Source organism: Drosophila kikkawai, chromosome 2L (genome assembly GCF_030179895.1).
Source record: "Drosophila kikkawai strain 14028-0561.14 chromosome 2L, DkikHiC1v2, whole genome shotgun sequence".
NCBI lineage: Eukaryota > Metazoa > Arthropoda > Insecta > Diptera > Drosophilidae > Drosophila > Drosophila kikkawai.
Window position 1 is genome coordinate 15467204 of NC_091728.1, and position 18885 is coordinate 15486088.

The 18885-nt window shown below is 38.1% G+C and overlaps 2 protein-coding genes across 3 annotated transcripts; both read left to right on the forward strand.

The window, feature by feature from the left end:
• The first annotated feature begins 7933 nt into the window (after positions 1-7933).
• On the forward strand, positions 7934-10353 carry Lip4 (Lipase 4). Of its 2 annotated transcripts, none has more exons than XM_017170578.3 (4): positions 7934-8507; positions 8843-9020; positions 9089-9450; positions 9630-10353. In XM_017170578.3, exons 1-4 carry the CDS (start codon positions 8289-8291, stop codon positions 10179-10181), a joined length of 1311 nt encoding a protein of 436 aa, XP_017026067.1. In that variant the 5' UTR covers positions 7934-8288; the 3' UTR covers positions 10182-10353. The 2 variants fall into 2 exon arrangements, with proteins under 2 accessions (XP_017026067.1, XP_017026068.1); XM_017170579.3 differs by having other exon boundaries at positions 9089-9444.
• A 1574-nt stretch (positions 10354-11927) lies between these two features.
• Positions 11928-13987, forward strand: LOC108076922 (lipase 1). Its single transcript, XM_017169966.2, has 3 exons — positions 11928-12581; positions 12655-13197; positions 13257-13987. Exons 1-3 carry the CDS (start codon positions 12435-12437, stop codon positions 13803-13805), a joined length of 1239 nt encoding a protein of 412 aa, XP_017025455.1. The 5' UTR covers positions 11928-12434; the 3' UTR covers positions 13806-13987.
• The last annotated feature ends 4898 nt before the right edge of the window (positions 13988-18885 follow it).

Below are 18885 nucleotides of genomic sequence, written 5' to 3' on the forward strand. Positions count from 1 at the left end.
ACCCCTCGGTTTCCTTCAGGACTCCAAACTGTAGAGGCTTGTCGCCCCAGACGCGTGCAGGGATCTAATAAAAACGTTTTGATAGGCTTATGACCAGCAGGTCTCACTCCTTACAACGCCCCTGTATATATATTTGTCTTAATAATATTTCAAATTCACTTGCTAACTGTTACAGCAAATTTAGATAAGGCCTGAACAGAAAATCAATAAACTCACCCAGAAAAAAATACAAGAAACTTTGCCATTAGTGGGGTGTAAAGGAATGCCCAGTTTAAGGAGTGTTTAAATTGGTTAAGAGGGGTGTTAAGTACCCAGTTCAGGGAAGGGTTTGGAATCCTAGAATTATTTAAGAGGATATTTAATATTACAACTTAAAGAAAGGATATTTATAAAATATAAATTAATTAACATCCAACCAGCATTGATCTGCTTATTTATCGTTGTAAAAGATTCTTAGTTTCCCAGAAAAAGTATCCTTATTAACTATATTCCATATTAATCAAAAAGACAAAATCTAAACATTTCCCTTACAAATATCTAAACAATCCCGAGTAAATTACTCATATAAGAAGAGGGCAATCCTTAAGGAATACATCTACCGATTTTGGGATCTCATTTCCTTGTATTACTCATATTTATTTACAATTGCCATGAATCTCTCAGAAATATGTATATGGCATCCAAATACAAAATTGAAAGTCACTCAGGCGTACTTATTGTTGGCAAATGGCCCCTTCATCCTGGCTTGTTGGAAAATGCTCAGCTTCCAGCTACCAGCGAGTCCTTTTCCAACTGACCGCGGGCCAAAGGCAAATCAATCGCAGAAAAAAAAAATTGACCAAGCAGCAAGTTGGCCAAATCAAACGAACGAACACACTCGAGTATTGGGAAAAATCAATTTTCAATTTAAAATTTAGATGCTCATCCCCTTTATTCCATTCGGCTTGCCATAAAAGATAAAGATAAAAATGCGTTCGAGCGCAAAATGTAAATAGAGCTCCCGCTTTTAACCGAAACTCAGGCAGGCGGATGAATGCTACAGGTTGTATTTGTGTTTGTCCTGGTTTCCTCCTCCTCCTCTGCCGATGATGGGCGCTATCTCGATGGGCGGTTGGGTGGTTTTGTGGGCTGTTGGTTAGGGGAGCGATTTCAAAGCAAAAATATTGCCGCATAAATCTAAAGCAAAAAGTTTGCTTTGCGGTCAGCCAAAGAGAGAGAGAGAGAGTTTTGTTTTAATAAGGGGTATTTGGTGGGGAAAATGGGTATACCTTGTATTACTTTAAATAGGTAATATATACAATTATTGTAAATTAATAAATAAAATAATTACTTTAATTGGATTCTAAAATAGATACATAATTAAAGGCAGAGTGAGAAAGCTAACTACCAGCGGGCTACTAAATGTTTTGCTGTCGCCTATTGCTTAATGTTGTAAAGGCTTAAAATATTTAAGGGTTTATTTATATAAACTAGAAAATATAAAATAGATTTTTCTAAAAATTTAAAAAGCTGCAATAAGAGAACGAGAGAAGAAGTTAGACTCTCAAGAAAAAGATTTCTGAAAGGTAAGGAGACAGAAATTGAAGGACTGCCACTTGATCGTTTAATTAAATAATTTTTTATGCTAAAAAAGTTAAAACTATATATATTTTACTTGAACTATTTCCACTTACTAGGCATCATTGAAGCGACTCCAGTTCTTTGTTAGATTGTATTGAATATTTGCTGGCTGATATTTCTCTTTGATTTTTATCTTGTGGTGAGTTTTTTTACGATCTTTGGCGTTTTCCACTGCCGACTGCCCCATATTGTGTTGTTTTCCCCGCTCCAGAGTTGATTATTTGCCCAGGCACCCCGTCCTCAGTCTCTCTTTCCCCCTTCAGGCTGAGGAGTACTTCGACAGAGCGTGCATTTCATTAGCCGAATGTATTTCGGAGATACATCTGGGCGCTTTGGCATTTGGCAAACGATTTTATGCCGCACCGCTTGGGCAAACAAAATCAAATCTGTGACTAGGAAATTGCTTTTGCCTACTTCCGACTCCTTCCGCCAGCTCAAAGGGCACAGAGCTGGCTCCATCCGAAATATTTGTTTAATGCAACTATTTAGGGAGCGCTTTCAATTTGAAGCGTCCCCCAGGGTAAATAGGACTCCGGCCAGGGGGAGATGATTAAAATTTAACAACATCAAATATTTGCAGGCGACTTTGATGGGTTATAGTAAAATGTTTAATAATAATATTAAATGCATAATTCATTTTCCAGCCCTAATAAGGGCTTGTTAAATTTAATGCAACGGCCGGAATGTCTTTGGGCCAATGAAGATGTTAAGTGTAAAATATCAGGAGTTGCCTGGCAGCCTGCCGGGGGAAGTCACTTTACTGCAGGGTTCCTGCGAAAATTAATTCATTAGCATTTTATTACTTTGGCACAGTGACGAAGGCAGCAGCAGCCCGGGCTGTTTCGTCGGAGTTCCTATAGGAACTTTGATTGCCAACTCCCAGCCCACCCCTCAGTTTTGTATCTTCTTGGGTGCTTTGATGTGTAATTAAATCAATAATCACTTTGCAGTCGCTGTCGTCTTCGGCAAGTTTATTAGTTGATTGAACCAGCAGGTGGCACAGGTGGAAAAACAAAGCCAGAGAGCATAAGGGATGGGGAAATTACTCTCCAAGGGTGGCCATAAGGAGCAGGTGGAGTTTGGAAATCGATTAACAAACAATTTGTCTAAAAAGTTTGCTATTCAAGATGCTTTTATCAAAATTAAAATATTTACCTTATCTAATTTTGTTTTTTAACAGTATGAGTTAATTAAAAAAAATTCAAAATAATTTTTCCCTGCCCTTACTATTGTTCATAGAAATATTTTTAGTAAGTAAACCTCAAAAAACACAGCCTAAAAATGAAGCACACTGTAAAATATATATTCAACCTCCCTCCCGTTTTCCATTTAATGCCCAATTAACGCATTTTCCACTTGGCATGCAGCGAAGCGAGAGATTTGTATACCTTTAAAGGCAAAAGGCAGAAAAAACAAAACGCAAAAAGGAATCGTGAACGTGCCACAGAGCAGAAAAGGCCGCACAGTCAGTTAGGGGGTTCCCCCCTCGAAGTCTCTGATCCCGAAACCCGGCTTCTCCGGCAACTTCTCCTGCCGCAAAATGGGAATGCGCGGCATTTGTCGCTTGGCTGCAGTTGCAGGCGGCGACGGCGGGGCAGGAGCTGCACTTCATTAAAAAAAGAAGCCGAGGCTGAGCGGCAAGTTGGTCGTTAGAGGAAACTCCCCGACTTACAATTACAAACACAAGGACAAGCTCGCTGGCTGCTTCAAAATGAGTGATGTAATGTGCCTAACAAGAGTTCCAGCTCCCTCCCCGAAATCCCTTTTGCTTACTCGCTTATTGTTGCCTGTTGATATAACGAATGCCTTAACATTTTTCGAGTTGCCGTGTGTGTTTGTGTGTATGGGTGCACTTCCGCTCCACTTACACGTAAGTCGCCCCCGCTGGAGATGGGTGTTCGATATATGGAGCTAAGAATATTAAGTCAATTATTATAAATATTTTAAAAATGTATAATTTTTTCTTAGAAGAAAGTTGAACGAAATTATCTTGGTTTTAAGATATTTTCTAAAATGTAAAAAACTATATATTTAAAATTTTAATTAAACAATTGCCAGAGGTGATATATGTAAATACTCTTAATATTGTAAACAAAAACAAATTATAAAAAAATTAATTAAGTTAATTACAATAAAGTACTATTATTATATTGAAATTAGACCTTAAAATTAATCCTACATATTTCAGAGTCTAGAAACTCCAGCTATAGGCCCGCATGTCCTCTCCAAGGACCCGCATTTGCCAAATATTCCATCTCTAGCTGGTCGTCTGACGTTGACGCGGTTTGTCGAGTTAATGACTTTGGCAGCAGCCGAGAGGAGCAGCAGCTGAGAGGAGCACCCGTGGATGATGATGGGCCACGCAAAGGGGCTGAGCTGATGGTTGATGTTTTTTGAGCCTGTCAACGGCTACGAGGCGTGCAAAAATCATTTTTCTCGCACATTTTTATAAATCACCCGGCCTTCGTCCTCGGCAGGGTTGCCAAACAATCATCAACACTTATTTATACTTTTCATTTTTCACATTTAACCGAAACTCGCAGCCAGAATTGCCTATAATTTTCCAGTGTATATAGGGATGCTGAGATCCCCGAAGGTGTCGCTTAGCAGGAAGGAGGGCGGAAAGGAAATTCCGACGGCTGCCTGCCTGCAGTTGACAGTTAATTATTTGTGTAAATCGCTGCAGATGTTGCGGGCATTGAAGGGTTAAGTTCAGATACGTTGAATAAAATGGATTTGAATGGGTCATGTGGATTTTATCTTTAAAATTAGAAAAAAAATGCTCTAAATGATTACATTTTTTTTTCACACATTTACCATTTCGAATATATTTGTTGATTACAAAACTCTGCCAGATATTTGATTGCCTTTTTGTGATTAGAATTGATTTCCCAACTCTCATCTAGCCTTTCATTCTCATTTAAATTTCTTGCTTAGCGTGAAAATAAATTCCTATTTAAAGGTAATATATTATGCTCCTTGAGCTCCCCCTTTTTCTGTTCGTATCGCATTACAGGATAAGGATGAGGATAAGGCCTGTTCCTGTTGCTCTCTACCATTGTTCTGCTCTGCCTCTGCTTATCATGGCCAGGGAACTTGAAAACAATAAATATTTTATGGCCCCTTTTTGGCGAGCGCATAAATCTCGTTCTGGAAATTGATCCGAGTACGTGTGTTCGGAGGGTTAGGCGGCGCACTGAGGTGCAGATACTCGTACAAGGAGAGATACTCGCACGGAGAGATACAGATACATTTGCCACATTGACACACTGAGCACTTACGAATACTTGGGTATTTGCAAAATTTGTCTACGGGTGTGGGAATTATCCTCCCCCGAGGTCCTGGAACGCCCGCATCTTATGAGATTTGCACATTGATTTCACTCACTTTTGGTTTTATTTTTGTTTTATTTCGTGGGAGTGTTTAGTAGGTCGCTTCACGGCTTCTGTGTGTGTGGTGTTCAAGTGGCAGATTTTCTGGTATTTTTGGCTTCCTTTTGAACTTGTTAAAGTATTCAGCGTTGAAGAAAAGGCATTTAACTTGTTGCTAAAAATGAAGAAAGCCTAAGGGAGTTCAGGGGAAACTTCAAAGATGCTTAAAGGTAAGAAAAATAAGGCCAAAAGTACTTGTTATTTATGGAATTTTCTATAAATGGTTATTTTTAAATATAATTTATGGAAAATTTATAGAAGTGAAAATAAGTCTTTAAAATAAGATGTAAAGTAAGCTCACGCTTTAAATATTAAAAAAAAAATTATATTTGATATTATGATAAATTTAGCTTACAAATAAATGTGAAAAATTTCATTCTTACATTTTGAATGACTTTTATTATCTACTACCACTATTATTCGATTCCTTTTAGCCTTGTCATTTTCGGAACTTTAGACATTTTCAAGCAAATATTTGTCATTCGATGGCAATTGACCAATTTCTACCCCGGTTTCCCTTACTCTCCTATTGCCTTCCCCTTTGCCAACTATTAAAAAGTTCGGTTATAACTTTTTGGCCGCACTTTGTGTCAGGCAATCGTTTGTGGCTGGTTTGTGGTCCCCTGTGTTCTCGATGCCCAAGGGTAAAATTAGTAGGGCTAAAAAATGTCATGGAATCAATGGGTTTAGCTGGGGAACTTCTGTAATATTTTCTTTTGAAAAAAATCCCAACCGCACTGTAAATAAATTAGACTTTGGCAACATGTTGCCAGATATTAAATGTTGCTGCAAGCGAAACGAGTTTTCAGCTGGAAAAGCTTTTCATATGATAATATGCAGTTTGTGGATAAAGAGAGCTGAGCGGGGAGGCAGCTGACATTGCAAATGCCGATAGGAAGGGGTCACACAAAGCGGCGATAACAACATGCATAAATTTATAAATATATATATGTATACGAATTTATGCTCAACAGCTCATTTAATGAACTGCACATTGTTTGTGCTGATTTGCATAGCAAGTAGCTGCGTATTTCGTTGCAAAAATACACAAGAAAAAAAGGTAGATCCAAAATATAAAAAAAACCTCCACTAATAATAATCAAATTCAAAACGTATTAAGAAATATGCTTATTTAAAGAAAACAAATAATACTAAATGTAAATATTAACAAATTAATGCACTCTTTAAATGAAGAAGAGCGTTCTATCGTATTTATATAATGCTTTCTATCAATGTAAATCAACGAAAAATAATTTTTTAAAATATATATAAAGCATTTTTTTTTAAGTGCACCTGCCTCTGTGTGCCTTTATCTGTATCTGTGTGTCTGACTGACTGCCGTTGTGTGCGAGTGCGTGTTTGTTTGCTCGTTAAATGCAGAATAAGCTACACTTAATAATTGAATAACACTCGACTCAACTGAACTCCCACAACTGGTCAGTGAGATAAGCTGGCACTGGCACGGCACTCTCCCTTTCCCTATTTCCCACTGACTCATCTCTATTTTGGCATTTGTGTGTTTACTATCCGTAAATACGAAAATTTCTAAAATTAATTTCAATGTATGCACGTACATATGTACAGCAGCGACTCTATCGACGGCCGATAAATTGTATAAATGCTTATTAATGACCATTACTCGGTCGTCGGACTTGCACTTTGATCGGAAAATAATTAATAAGTAATCGCGTAAATGAGTAATTTGTTTACTAAATAACTTTGGCAAGTCAGAGCTAAAAATTGGGGTTACCAGAATGGGAGGGGCTAGGTTTATTGATGGAAAATAAGTATAGGAAATTAATGGTTAGCTTTTAGGATGAATTGTTTTAAACTTTGTATTACAAATTTTGTAATGTTATATTTATTTTAAAAGGGTTTCACAAGCAAGAAATATTCAATTATGGAAATAAAAGTAATATATTCACAAGGTTAATCTGCATTAAAAATTCATTGACCTTTTTATGTTAATTATGAGGGGTTTATATGTATGTCGTAAAAATGATAATCTATGTATGTATTTTAATAGGGAACTATTTTAATATTTATATTTAGCTGAGGAAAACGAATTAATGATTAAAATGTTACAAACTTAAGTAATTTTAATTAAATGTATAATAATTGAGGCAAAAGTTGAATATAAAACCCATTAAAACGACTTTAAATGTATATAAAAAACTAATAAATACCTTAAATTTTTAGAATTTATTGCTGCTTTTAAATGTACATATATTTAATTACTTTTAAATGCACCTTACTTTATAAATTCTAGTAGACTATAAAGCTTACAGTTTACGACAATAAGGCAATAAATTCAGTAAATAGCATTAGAAGTAAACATACGAAGGTCTTCTAAGCGTCTCACCCACTAACATTTACATTACGTTGATAATTTAATTCTTAATTGTTCTTGTTGTTGTTTGCTTATTATTTATAGCCTCACTTGCTGGACTTTGTTTCTAAAAGAGTAAATGTTTAACCTAATAATAATTATAATCTGAAATCTAATCTGAAATTGAGCTTAGAAGTATTAATATTAGGACCAAGGCCAGTGTTTTCCTGTATTTCACTATTAAAATAATTTATTGTCAGCTGGCAGCTGGAAAATGAGCTGGCAGTGATTAACAACTTTTAAAAACTTACACCGCGTGTGTCTGTAATTAATAAAAATTAATATTTTCCCCTTTCCGGTTGAGCAAAGCTGAGAGTTGGTTGCTGAACTGAGCTGAGCTCTGTCTGGGTCTCAGGCCGCTCAATTGGCCTGGCAACATGTTGAGTTGTTTGTTTTGCCCCGACGAGCGAATGTTGCCAAGGTAGAGCGGACCCCCTGCATGGGAATAACGACAAAACATCTTCTTCAGTTGCCGTTCGGGGGGCTGGCCGGGTGGCTTTGACAAATCTCGTGCGTAAGTGGTTCCAAAGTCAAGACCGTTCCAAGCCGGACCCTGTTCTCTTATCAGCGTTTGGCCAGTGACGAAGGCAGGCGGGTTATCGCTATATTTGACCAATATTTGTGCTCCCTGCTCCCCTGTGATTCAATTCGATCGAAAGTATTATACGTTTCAGTGACTACTGATTACTGCCGAGCGGAAAGTGTCGAATTTCTCGCGAGCACAGAAGGTTTCTTTATTGCCCGCCCATTGGGGCTGACATCAGTCAACAACAGTGCCTTGCACCGATCGCATCTCTATATAATACGGACTCTAATATATATACACATTGTGCCAAACCGGAGCTAAAATGAGGGAAATGTCAGTGAATCTGTTCATCTCTGGCCTGTGTCTGTGCCTGCTGCAGACATCCGTCTCGGGACTTACCTTCTCCCTGGGAAACCTTACTTTGTTCAACGTAAACTTCAAGACACCCACGCTTCTGGGTCGATCCGTGGCCGTGGACAGCAATGTGCGGATCGAGAACGATGTGGATCCCAATATACAGGAGGATTCGAACTTGAATACGGTAAGTAAACAGTAGCTTAAAATATGGGTCAAGATATTACATAATACCTTGACACATAGAAAAGTCTTGAAGTGTTTGCTTTAATTGTTGTTTTTATTTCTCTACTGTGAGATATTGTATTCACCTTTTTTATTTCGTTATAAATGACATTTTGTATATATTTTTCACGTGTTTTGTTTATGAATACTAAATGCTCATATAAGCAATTTAAATAATAAGCGGTTCGTATGACCTATAGGGTTCAGGGCTATCTTTCATTCTAGACAAAAAAATAAGTATATATTGCATTTCCTAAAATGTGTTACAAACTTTTTTTCCTCCTCCCCCCTTTACAGTATGGTCTCATACACAAATATGGTTATCCGGCTGAGAATCATACCGTGGAGACAGATGATGGCTATATACTCACCCTGCACAGGATAGCTCGTCCCGGGGCCATACCCGTGCTCCTAGTCCATGGTCTGCTAGACAGTTCTGCCACCTGGGTGATGATGGGACCCAACAAGGGACTGGGTAGGTGGATCAAAGGCTATCTCCCCGAGCTCCTCCATACTGATATAGTTGTTTTTTCCGTTCCAAAGCTTACCTGCTCTACGATCAGGGGTACGATGTCTGGATGGCCAATGTGCGCGGCAATACTTACTCGCGAAAGCACGTGAAGTACAGCACACATCATGCCAAGTTCTGGGATTTCACATTCCACGAAATGGGCAAGCATGATATTCCCAGCACCATTGACTATATACTGAACTACACGGGTGTCAGTCAGCTGCATTATGTGGGTCACTCTCAGGGTACGATGGTATTCTGGATTATGGCCAGCGAGCGGCCGGAATATATGGAGAAGATCATCCTGATGCAGGCCTTGGCCCCGGTGGCCTTTCTCAAGCACTGCAGGAGTCCCGTGGTCAATGTGTTGGCCGAGTGGCATCTATCGGTGAGCGTAAGTTACCCCATCCTCTTATCCTATCCAGTTTGTGGGGTTTTGAATTGGAAGACTTAAGGTGAAATTTATTACTCATACGAAGTGTGGGTTTCTTTAATATCCAATTCTAAGCCCCCCTTCCTTCTAACATCCCTTCTTAACTACTTTATATTAATTATTATGATTCCCCCTTCCAGTTGATCCTCAAGATGATTGGCGTCCACGAGTTCTTACCCAAGAATGAGTTCATTAGCATGTTTAATCGTATTATTTGCGACGAGACCACCATAACCAAGGAGATCTGCTCAAACGTGATATTCCTGACCACCGGATTCGATAAACTGCAGCTGAACGAGACAATGCTCCCGGTGATCGTGGGTCACTCTCCCGCTGGTGCCTCCACCAAGCAGATGCAGCACTACGGTCAGCTCAACAGAGCTGGATCTTTCCGGCAGTACGACTACGGGTGGCTGAGGAATCACTGGCGTTATGGAACCATTGAGCCTCCGCTCTACCATCTGGAGAATGTCAAGGCCAAGGTGGCTCTCTACTATGGCCAAAACGACTGGCTGGCACCGCCAGAGGATGTGGAAATGCTAAACAGTCGGCTGCCCAATGTGGTGACCAAGTATCTGGTGGAAGACGAGGAGTTCAACCACCTGGACTTCATCTGGGGCATCGATGCCAGGGCTCTGCTGTGGGACCGAATGCTGGAGAATATGAGGTTCCACGAGAATTCCGTCATCTAATGATGGTTGGGATAGGGGCTTTAGACTACGTTTAACAGTATATATTTATGGGGAGAACGATATTGCTATTATTAAGTATTTATTACTTAAAACTTAGAATTATATAATTAAACAAAAAATATTATTTAATATTAATTATTATTACAACTTAAATGAGATCTTTTCTATATAATTTTTTACTCAAGCAAAAAACTCATCTAAATGAGGGGAGATAGAAGTGAGATAAAGTATCTTTTCAGACATCAAATTATGTGATGATAAATAGTAACATTAACGAGTTCAGCACATTGACTTTGCCGATTGGAACTTAAGTTTGTAATTATTTAGCTGTAGCTGAGCTGCGATATAATATATATTTCATATTTTCTTAGTGCATACTTTTGGGGACGTGTATATTTAAGGTCTTAAATTTCAATTATTGGCAAATAAAGTAGACTATAGCCCGCCCTTAAGTATAGTTAAACAAACATTGAAAAGGTCCCAGATCATTGAAATTGAAATTAATTAATATTAATAAATATTTTTAATTATATGCTTTGGTTATGCTTTTTAGTATAAATAAATATAAAAATACACCTCTTAGCAAGGAGAGTTAACAGTGACAAAGACATTCTCAACTTTTGAATGAAATTTAATTTAATTTTTAATTTTAATATGTTGTTTCCTTGCTTACCATCTCGGTGGTAATCGTTACTACGTGGAAGACTGTCCATTGTTTTGTATTTTCAGAGCATTAATATACATTTTATATTTTGAATATATATTTTCCTAGTATTTTCTAAAGATCATTAAGTTATACATATAATAGAAGCATAATCCATAAAATTTTTGGATTAAAGGTCACGTTGTGGGCATTCTACGAAAAATATAAATATTTTTTTCTACGAATTATTAGTTATTTTAAAGATTAGTTGAAAGAACTGTTTATTGTTTAATGCAAATCTATCCCTACGCTCAATATATAGACAATATTTAAGTTTGGTAATGCGAAGAAAATTGGAGTAAATAAGAATTTTATATCTCTTATAGTTCGCTGACTATGATGAAGCGAAAGTAATTATCTAGTAATAACCAGATTACTTTATTATTTAACTAAAATTCTATAAAAAACGGGATTTTTTAATGACTTAAAAAAAAAAAAAAAAAAAACCAAACGAATTTCCGGTTTTATTTTGATGATTCCAAAAGATATGATAGCCATTACATCACTTGTGTTAAGATAACTGCTTGTCATTCTTTTACTCAAAACAATTCCACTAAGAATAGACCGGTTACAAACAGGCTCTTATTTGCCGCAAAATTTAGAATAATTTATTAAATATATTTATTTATAATGCAGCATTAGGTCATAAAATAATTACTCTCTCAATGCAACCCGTTTACGCTCAAACACAAATAATTAACTTCAAACTCAACTATGTACTAACAATTGGATGTGACTTATCGGGTTATCAATGAGTTTTCCAGCTTTCACAACAATTGGCACGACCTTAGCCAACCATTTACTTGTTTTATTTCCACTTCCATTTAGTTATATTGCTTTGAGAACTCGTTTAATATATTCTAAACAATGAGAGAGTCGAGTTTCCATTTCTATGCATATTGATTGCCCTGATTCACGTGATTTGCGCCGAGCAATCGGGTCAAGGAGGGGACCGGCTAACTAGACTCTAACTAACTAACATTAGCTGCTCGAATCAAAAACGGCACACGGCTTAATTCCATAGCTCAGTGGCAAACGATCGCGCAACGGGAGTAGTTCTAGGTCTGACCAATAAATAAATAAATAAAGAATAAAGATAAGTGATATTTCTGCAAGGATAACATATAAAATAATTATATTTAATGAAGGCAGTTCAAGGAAAAGAGGATCAACTATATATTAATACAAATGTTAAACCAATTAAATGTGTTTAATTGTGATAAACTTTCAAAATTAAACATCAGGGATATAATTAGGAAATAAAAGAAATTCTAATCTAATTATATAAAAATGTAAAAATTATTAAACAAGCAAAGTTTACAACTCACATTGTAAATTATTTACACAAAACCCTTATATTATTAAAAGTAATGAGATATGTAACACTTTAACATGATTTAAAAATAACAAACACTTATGTCATGAATCTGTCTTGCCTGAGGATTTGCATGTCTAATTTGTGATTAACGTTGCGTTATAAATCAATTCCTCATACTTTAACGTGCATGCTGCAAATTGCAGTGACTAAAGCTGTGCCTTAACTCGTGGATATGGCAAAAAAGTTTCGGAACCTGAATTTAAAATTAACAACGAGCTCACTAGCCATTGGAATTTGGCTTTTCTTGGCTCTTAACCCCGTTTCCAGCCATTTGATTCGGGTTAACAAAAACGCTTTAGAAGATGGCCAACTGATTACGGTAAGAAATTCTTATTAAATGTTCGATAATATTTCTGAATACTTCATTTTCCAATTGAAAATCATTATTATAGCCCGATTTGATCATGAAATATGGCTATCCTGTGGAAACCCACAAGGTGGTGACCAAGGATGGCTTTGTACTCACGGTTCATCGCATACCCAAGCCTGGCCGCCAGCCGGTGTTAATGTGCCATGGTCTGTTTGACAGTTCCGTGGCCTATGTGATCCTGGGACCTGATCGCTCTCTGGGCTTCCTGCTCAGCGATTTGGGATATGACATCTGGCTACTGAACACCCGAGGAAATCGGTATTCGCGAAAGCACAAGCGATACCATCGGTATCAGCCTCAGTTCTGGGATTTCTCCTTTCACGAACTGGGGATGTACGATATACCGGCTGCCATTGACTATATTCTGGCCAGAAGCAGGGGATTCCAGCAGCTACATTACGTGGGCCACTCACAGGGCACCACCTCCTTCTTTGTGATGGGCAGCGAAAGGGCTGCCTACATGAGGAAGATCAAGTCGATGCATGCCCTGGCACCAGTGGCCTATTGGGATCATATCGATTCACCCATTCTCCTGACATTGGTCAAGTATTTGCGACCCTTAACGGTAAGTGAAATGAAGTACTGGTTGGGCATATTTGAATAATATTTATATTTCCTCTTCAGACACTATTTAAAACTTTTGGCATCTATGAAGCTCCACCCGAGAGCGAGGTTTGGCGCAAGCTCTTGCATCGCCTCTGCAGCTTTGTCTTCCAGAACACCTGCACTTACGTCACGCAGGAGATCATGGGCGTGGACTATCAGCAGTTCAACACAAGTCTTATCCCCCTTTTTCTGGGCCATATCCAAGCAGGATCTTCCATCAAGTCCATGGAGCACTATGGCCAGCAGATCCACAGCGGAGGCTTCTTCAAATTCGATTACTATGATAGATTGGAAAATCGGCGACGACATGGCGCCGAGAAACCGCCACAGTACAACGTTTCCAGGGTGGACTGCAAGGTGGCCCTGTACTACAGTAAAAACGATCGCCTTACCTCGGATATTGATGTGGTGCGACTGCGGAAAAAATTGCCGAATGTGATCCTCGATTACCTGGTACCCGACAAGCGCTTCAATCACATCAACTTTATATGGGGCAACAATGTGAAGACCACGATCAATGATCGGGTCATTGATATTATAAGCAAGGTCGAAAGGGGAGAGTTATGAGGTTGCTACTGGGAAGGATTTGAAAATACCAAATATTAAACTAAATTAGAGGAATTTCCCACCTGGTTAAAATAAAGTTAATTTATAAAAGGAATTTATTTTAAAGATGTAATTGGTAAAGGATTTTTTAAGGTGATAATGTTACCATTAAAATAAAATACTAATTTATAATATATAACAAACTGCCAAATACAAAACCAAATTGAGACAATAAGAAATCCAGGCATTGGAGTCTGGAAAGGCGTGTGTTATTAGAGCTTACTTTGAACTACTTAGTTTGAATTAATAAAATAAAATGAACATAAAGTATCTTAGTTGTTTTCAAAGTATTTACATTTCATAATTACAAGGCTTTTCATAAGCCACAATCAAGGCCTTTCATTGGCCAAAATACATTTTGCCACAATTTGGCATTCTTTGGCATTCCTCTCACATTTCCGTAATTGTTTAAACTTATAATTCCGAGTCCAATTAAAATGCAGAGCCACACTCGAGAGTGTATAGATTTGAGTTGCTTTTGTAAATATTATACATATACTTTAGAGATTTTCCTGCCCACAGAGTTACTGTAAATTACCAGGCAACGAACGCATTGAAACATGAAATCAGATTAAATATTTAAATCGGACAAGAGTGTGTGGCTTGCCAAAAAAACAGAAGACAGAAGGAGCTGCCAGCAGGCTGCTGATAATATATTTCCATAGAGAGAGCGAGCGAGCTGGTGGAAATTTATTGCAAGTACATTTTATTTAAAACTCCATTGCATTTGACATTTTTGCCCCCTTCAGCTCTCTCTCTGTGTGGCAGTTGCCAAAAAAGAAGCCTGGCACATGTTGGTTGCGCCCCCAGGAAGACCACAAGAAAATAAAAGTGTCACTCTCTATATAGAGATATGCAAACTTAATTGTTTGCAGTCTGAGTCCGAGACCGAGCCGAACAAACAAAGCATTTCGGAGAGACAGCCGAAAGTTTCTATTTCCAAAATAAATGCCAAACGAAGTCCATAGAAAAATGTATACATAGAATATACGGGCAGTGATTGAAACAAAAGTGTCGGAAATCATTTTAAAGTTAAAAATCAAACCTGTTATGCGACGGATCTTTACCCTGGGATAATTATCAACAAAGTAAGGCAATTATACAGGCTTAATAACAATCTTATGGGATTGGAAATCTATTAAATTTGTTCTCTACATTAAACAATTGATGTAAACAGCGCGAGACTTGAGGTGGCAATTAACTAAATAATAATAGGTGCAACTTAATAATGCTTTATTTTATAGGGTGCTCTGTCATAAATCAAGTAAAGTGTTGCATGTTCAATATAATTTTCAGGACTTTTTTATAGTTCTTTTTTTCATAACCAAGGAAAGCTGTTTACGCCCCCATCTGGCTGGGAACAAGATTCATTTTCACAACTTTGTAAGCTGCAACGTGTCGGCTACTTGATGTGGATGCTATGCTTGGTACCCTTATCCCTTCATGGCATTGTCCTGTCGGAGACCATGTCCTTCTGTGGCCTCCGCCCGTGTGTCGCCACCGCCTGCTGCTTCTCCTGCTGCTGGTACTGTTCCTTGTCCGGAGATGTCAAAGCCCCGGGTGTTGTTTTTACGCCCCGGAGGAGGCAACAGGGGACAATCCCCTGGAATCATTCAGACGTCCGGCGCCCGGGAGTATCAATCATGTCACTTGACCGAGCGGAAATCGAGTTCTCACAGAAATGCAAATGGGACTTGGGCTCATAACGTCTCTTCAGGAGAGAGCAACACAGATTGGGCAGCAAATTAAATTGTGCCTCAATTGGGCCTGGGAAATTCGTTAAAATTCTGTGACGGCCATTGTTTTAATGCATTTACATGTTCTCGTCCGGTCTCCTCGACTCCGGGACTCCTGGACTCCGATTAGGAGCAGCAGGTCTATTGTGCCTTCGAGCAGGGATCGCCGGCAGGAACAAAAGCCGAAGCCACAAAACCAATCGAAGTCATTTGAAGATTTGCGCAACGATTTGCATTTGAATGGCTAAAGTTTGGCCCTCTTTTCTCTCAGTTTTCGGCCAGGCTTAGGTCAGGGACCGGACCAACAGCATTGTTATGCGATTGTTTGTGGAAACTATCAACAACTGGTAGCCACACCAGCAATCGCCCCAAGCTCTTTGGCTTGTCAGCTCCGACAATGGGCCAGGCCTGGCCCCAAGTGTTGTCTACTTTCGGGGGAGGCTGTCGGCTTAGGACTTGAGAAAACTACCAAAGCCTCCAATACTTTAGGGGACTTTAGCCTTTGGGGTTTTATTTTTAATTACTGGCAAATTCAGACATATTTAACCTGTTTCTGTTCTGGCTTAAAAAAGCTTTATGGCAAAATTAAACTGAAATAATTTTGTAATAATTTATTCATACCTTATGGCTGAACATATTTTTAATATTTGTCAAAATCATGGCGAGACATACACTATTAAATTATGAGCTGTCAAACAAACAAATTTGAAATTTCATTTGACACTTTGTTAAATAAACGCATTAAATTGGTGTTTAAACTATGATTTTTGGTGTGCATTTTTAAGCTAATCACTTATTTATATTCAGGTTTAAATATGAAATGCAATCACAGATTTTTATCCATAAACATAAACATGAAAAGTTTAAAATTGACTTTGTTTTTCACCAATAAGAGCTGTCATATCCGTTAAGTGGTTTTGCCAATTGGTTAACCAAGAATTCCTATGGCTTAACCCCCTTTGCATTGTTAAGGCAATAAGGAAAGTGGAAACCGCAGTTCGTGCCAGAAAACTGTTGCCCATCAATTTTCCTGTTGCCGGCTAATTGAAAATAATTTTTACTAACAATACCCAATAAGAAAAAACAAACCAAGAACGACTTACACAGCAGCTTCCACTGAAAACTTAATGAAAAATCAAACCCGGACGCCGGATGGTGGAGAGGATATGGATGAAAGACTGGAAGCTGTCAGAAGCCAAGAGGTGCAAGTGCCTGTGGAAGCCATAAAGGAGTCCTCTTAAGGGGTACAGATTCAGGGTATATTGAATCCTTAATGAAATACCATATATAACTTGTATTATTGTTTATTGTTTTATTGATTAAAAAATGGGGACACCTTAAAGAAATTTTATCAAATTTTCCATTTTTAAATATAAGTTGTATATATTTCTTTATACAGAATTTAATTAGCTTAAGAATCATTAACCATCAATATATAGTTAATAAATCAGTAAAGAAATATGATTTAAAAAATATGAAATATCTTTTAAACCGTCTTAAACAGTATCCTTTGTTCGAAGTCCTCAAATCCAGGCTCCTCCTGTGGCTGCCTTCTGCCTTTCGGTGGGAAACGCTTGTCAGGTGAGCAGTCGAACAGCAGCCAACCGGAAGTGCTTAACACCAACACCATCTCATGTGGCCCCACACACACACACACACACACGTACTCAGGAAAAAACAAAATGAAAAGCCGAGCTAAAGAAAAGTGGAGAAGCAAACTCTTTGGGTTAGTTTCCGTGGCGAAAATTGCAGCAAAACTAAAGTAAACTAAAATAATTTTTGTAAATACACATACATATACACAGGCAAAAGGTACTTATGTGTATAAATCTCTGAGCACGTGTGTGTGCGTGCAGCTCACCTGGGCAGTGCTTACCTGCTGCTGTTGAAGTGCCTGAAAGCCAAGTTAATACTGGAAAATAATTTATCGAGTGCATTTATAATTGATGCTATGTGGTTCCACGGCGAGCCATCTGCTCTGCCATTGTTTGCTCTTCTATTTGTTGGTGGAAATGCCGGAAAATATACTTTCAATTACTAGTGCGGATATAAAACGGGAAATTTATATACATTCAATTGAGTTTTATGGTTTATTGGAACTTGTAAAAGGACTAGGGAAGAAGAGAACTTATAGTTTATCAGACTTAAAGTCTTGTAAGGAGGTAGAGCTTAGATTTTATGAAATAATTTCTACACTTTTGAGGGAATTCAAATTAAACTTACCCCCAAGCAATCATCAGGGTTTAATTAACGCTCGCCAGCCAGAACTATCTTTCCTTCTCCCCCAAAATATAAAGTATCTGATTTCACAATCAAAAGCGCAATTTGAATACCACGCAATCCTCTGCTCAGCCTCAGGACGAACCCCCGAAAAGTCCTGCCCACTGCTTACTGTTCCATGAGTATTCCCATATCATAGACACTCGTCTCATGTTTTTCTAGCCCAACAACTTTTGTGGCCATCAACAAAGGCCGGACTTGCAAGGGGGACGCAGAGCTTTACATGCTGCAGTACATCAAAATGTCTAAAATTTCATAATTGCAATGGAGTTGCCATGCGAGATTTCCCTAAACTTTCCTCCTTAGATTTCCCCCGCAAAAGAATACTCTCTGCGAGTATTTAATAATATGTTCTCCCTTTTGTTTATCCTGAGGTTTGGTTGGGAACTTTGTGCAGCCGTTTTTGGCTTTATTGCGGTTGGGATTTTTTTCTAGCAATGGATAAGTTTTTCTCTTTGGGTTTATAAAATTGCCTTTTAATTAATTTAATTGTAGAAGGAAAACACACCCTTAAAATGGCAAACCTTCTTCAAGTTATTAATTTGTTTTACCTGTTTTTTTAGTTTTCGGAAACTTTTCCTTTCTGAATTTCCCGCTGTAACCACAATAAAAAATAAAATTCCACTTGTCGCAATTTAAGGACACTCTTTTTTTTCGCCCCAAAAATAATGAACTTCGAACGATTTGTCATGCCTCATAACTTGCGTTTTATCTTCCCTTTAACTCGTTAACCAACATGTCCAAGGACCCCACCCCCAGTCTGCGAAAACCCCAACGTAAATTGGTACTCCTTCTCCAAAGAAAAACCCAATTTAAGGCGAGTGTCATTTGCTAAAACATAGAAAACACAACCTCGGGCGTCCAAAAAATACCCTGAAAAAAAATCTAAAAATCTAATTAAAAATTTGCTGCAATTCGAGATGGTCATGGGAGCCCCACCGCCACACCACTATACAGTGCTAGCCTCGCAGGGAGAAACAAAAAAGCAATTACAATGCCTCAAACTGTTGCAGCTTCCTGCAATG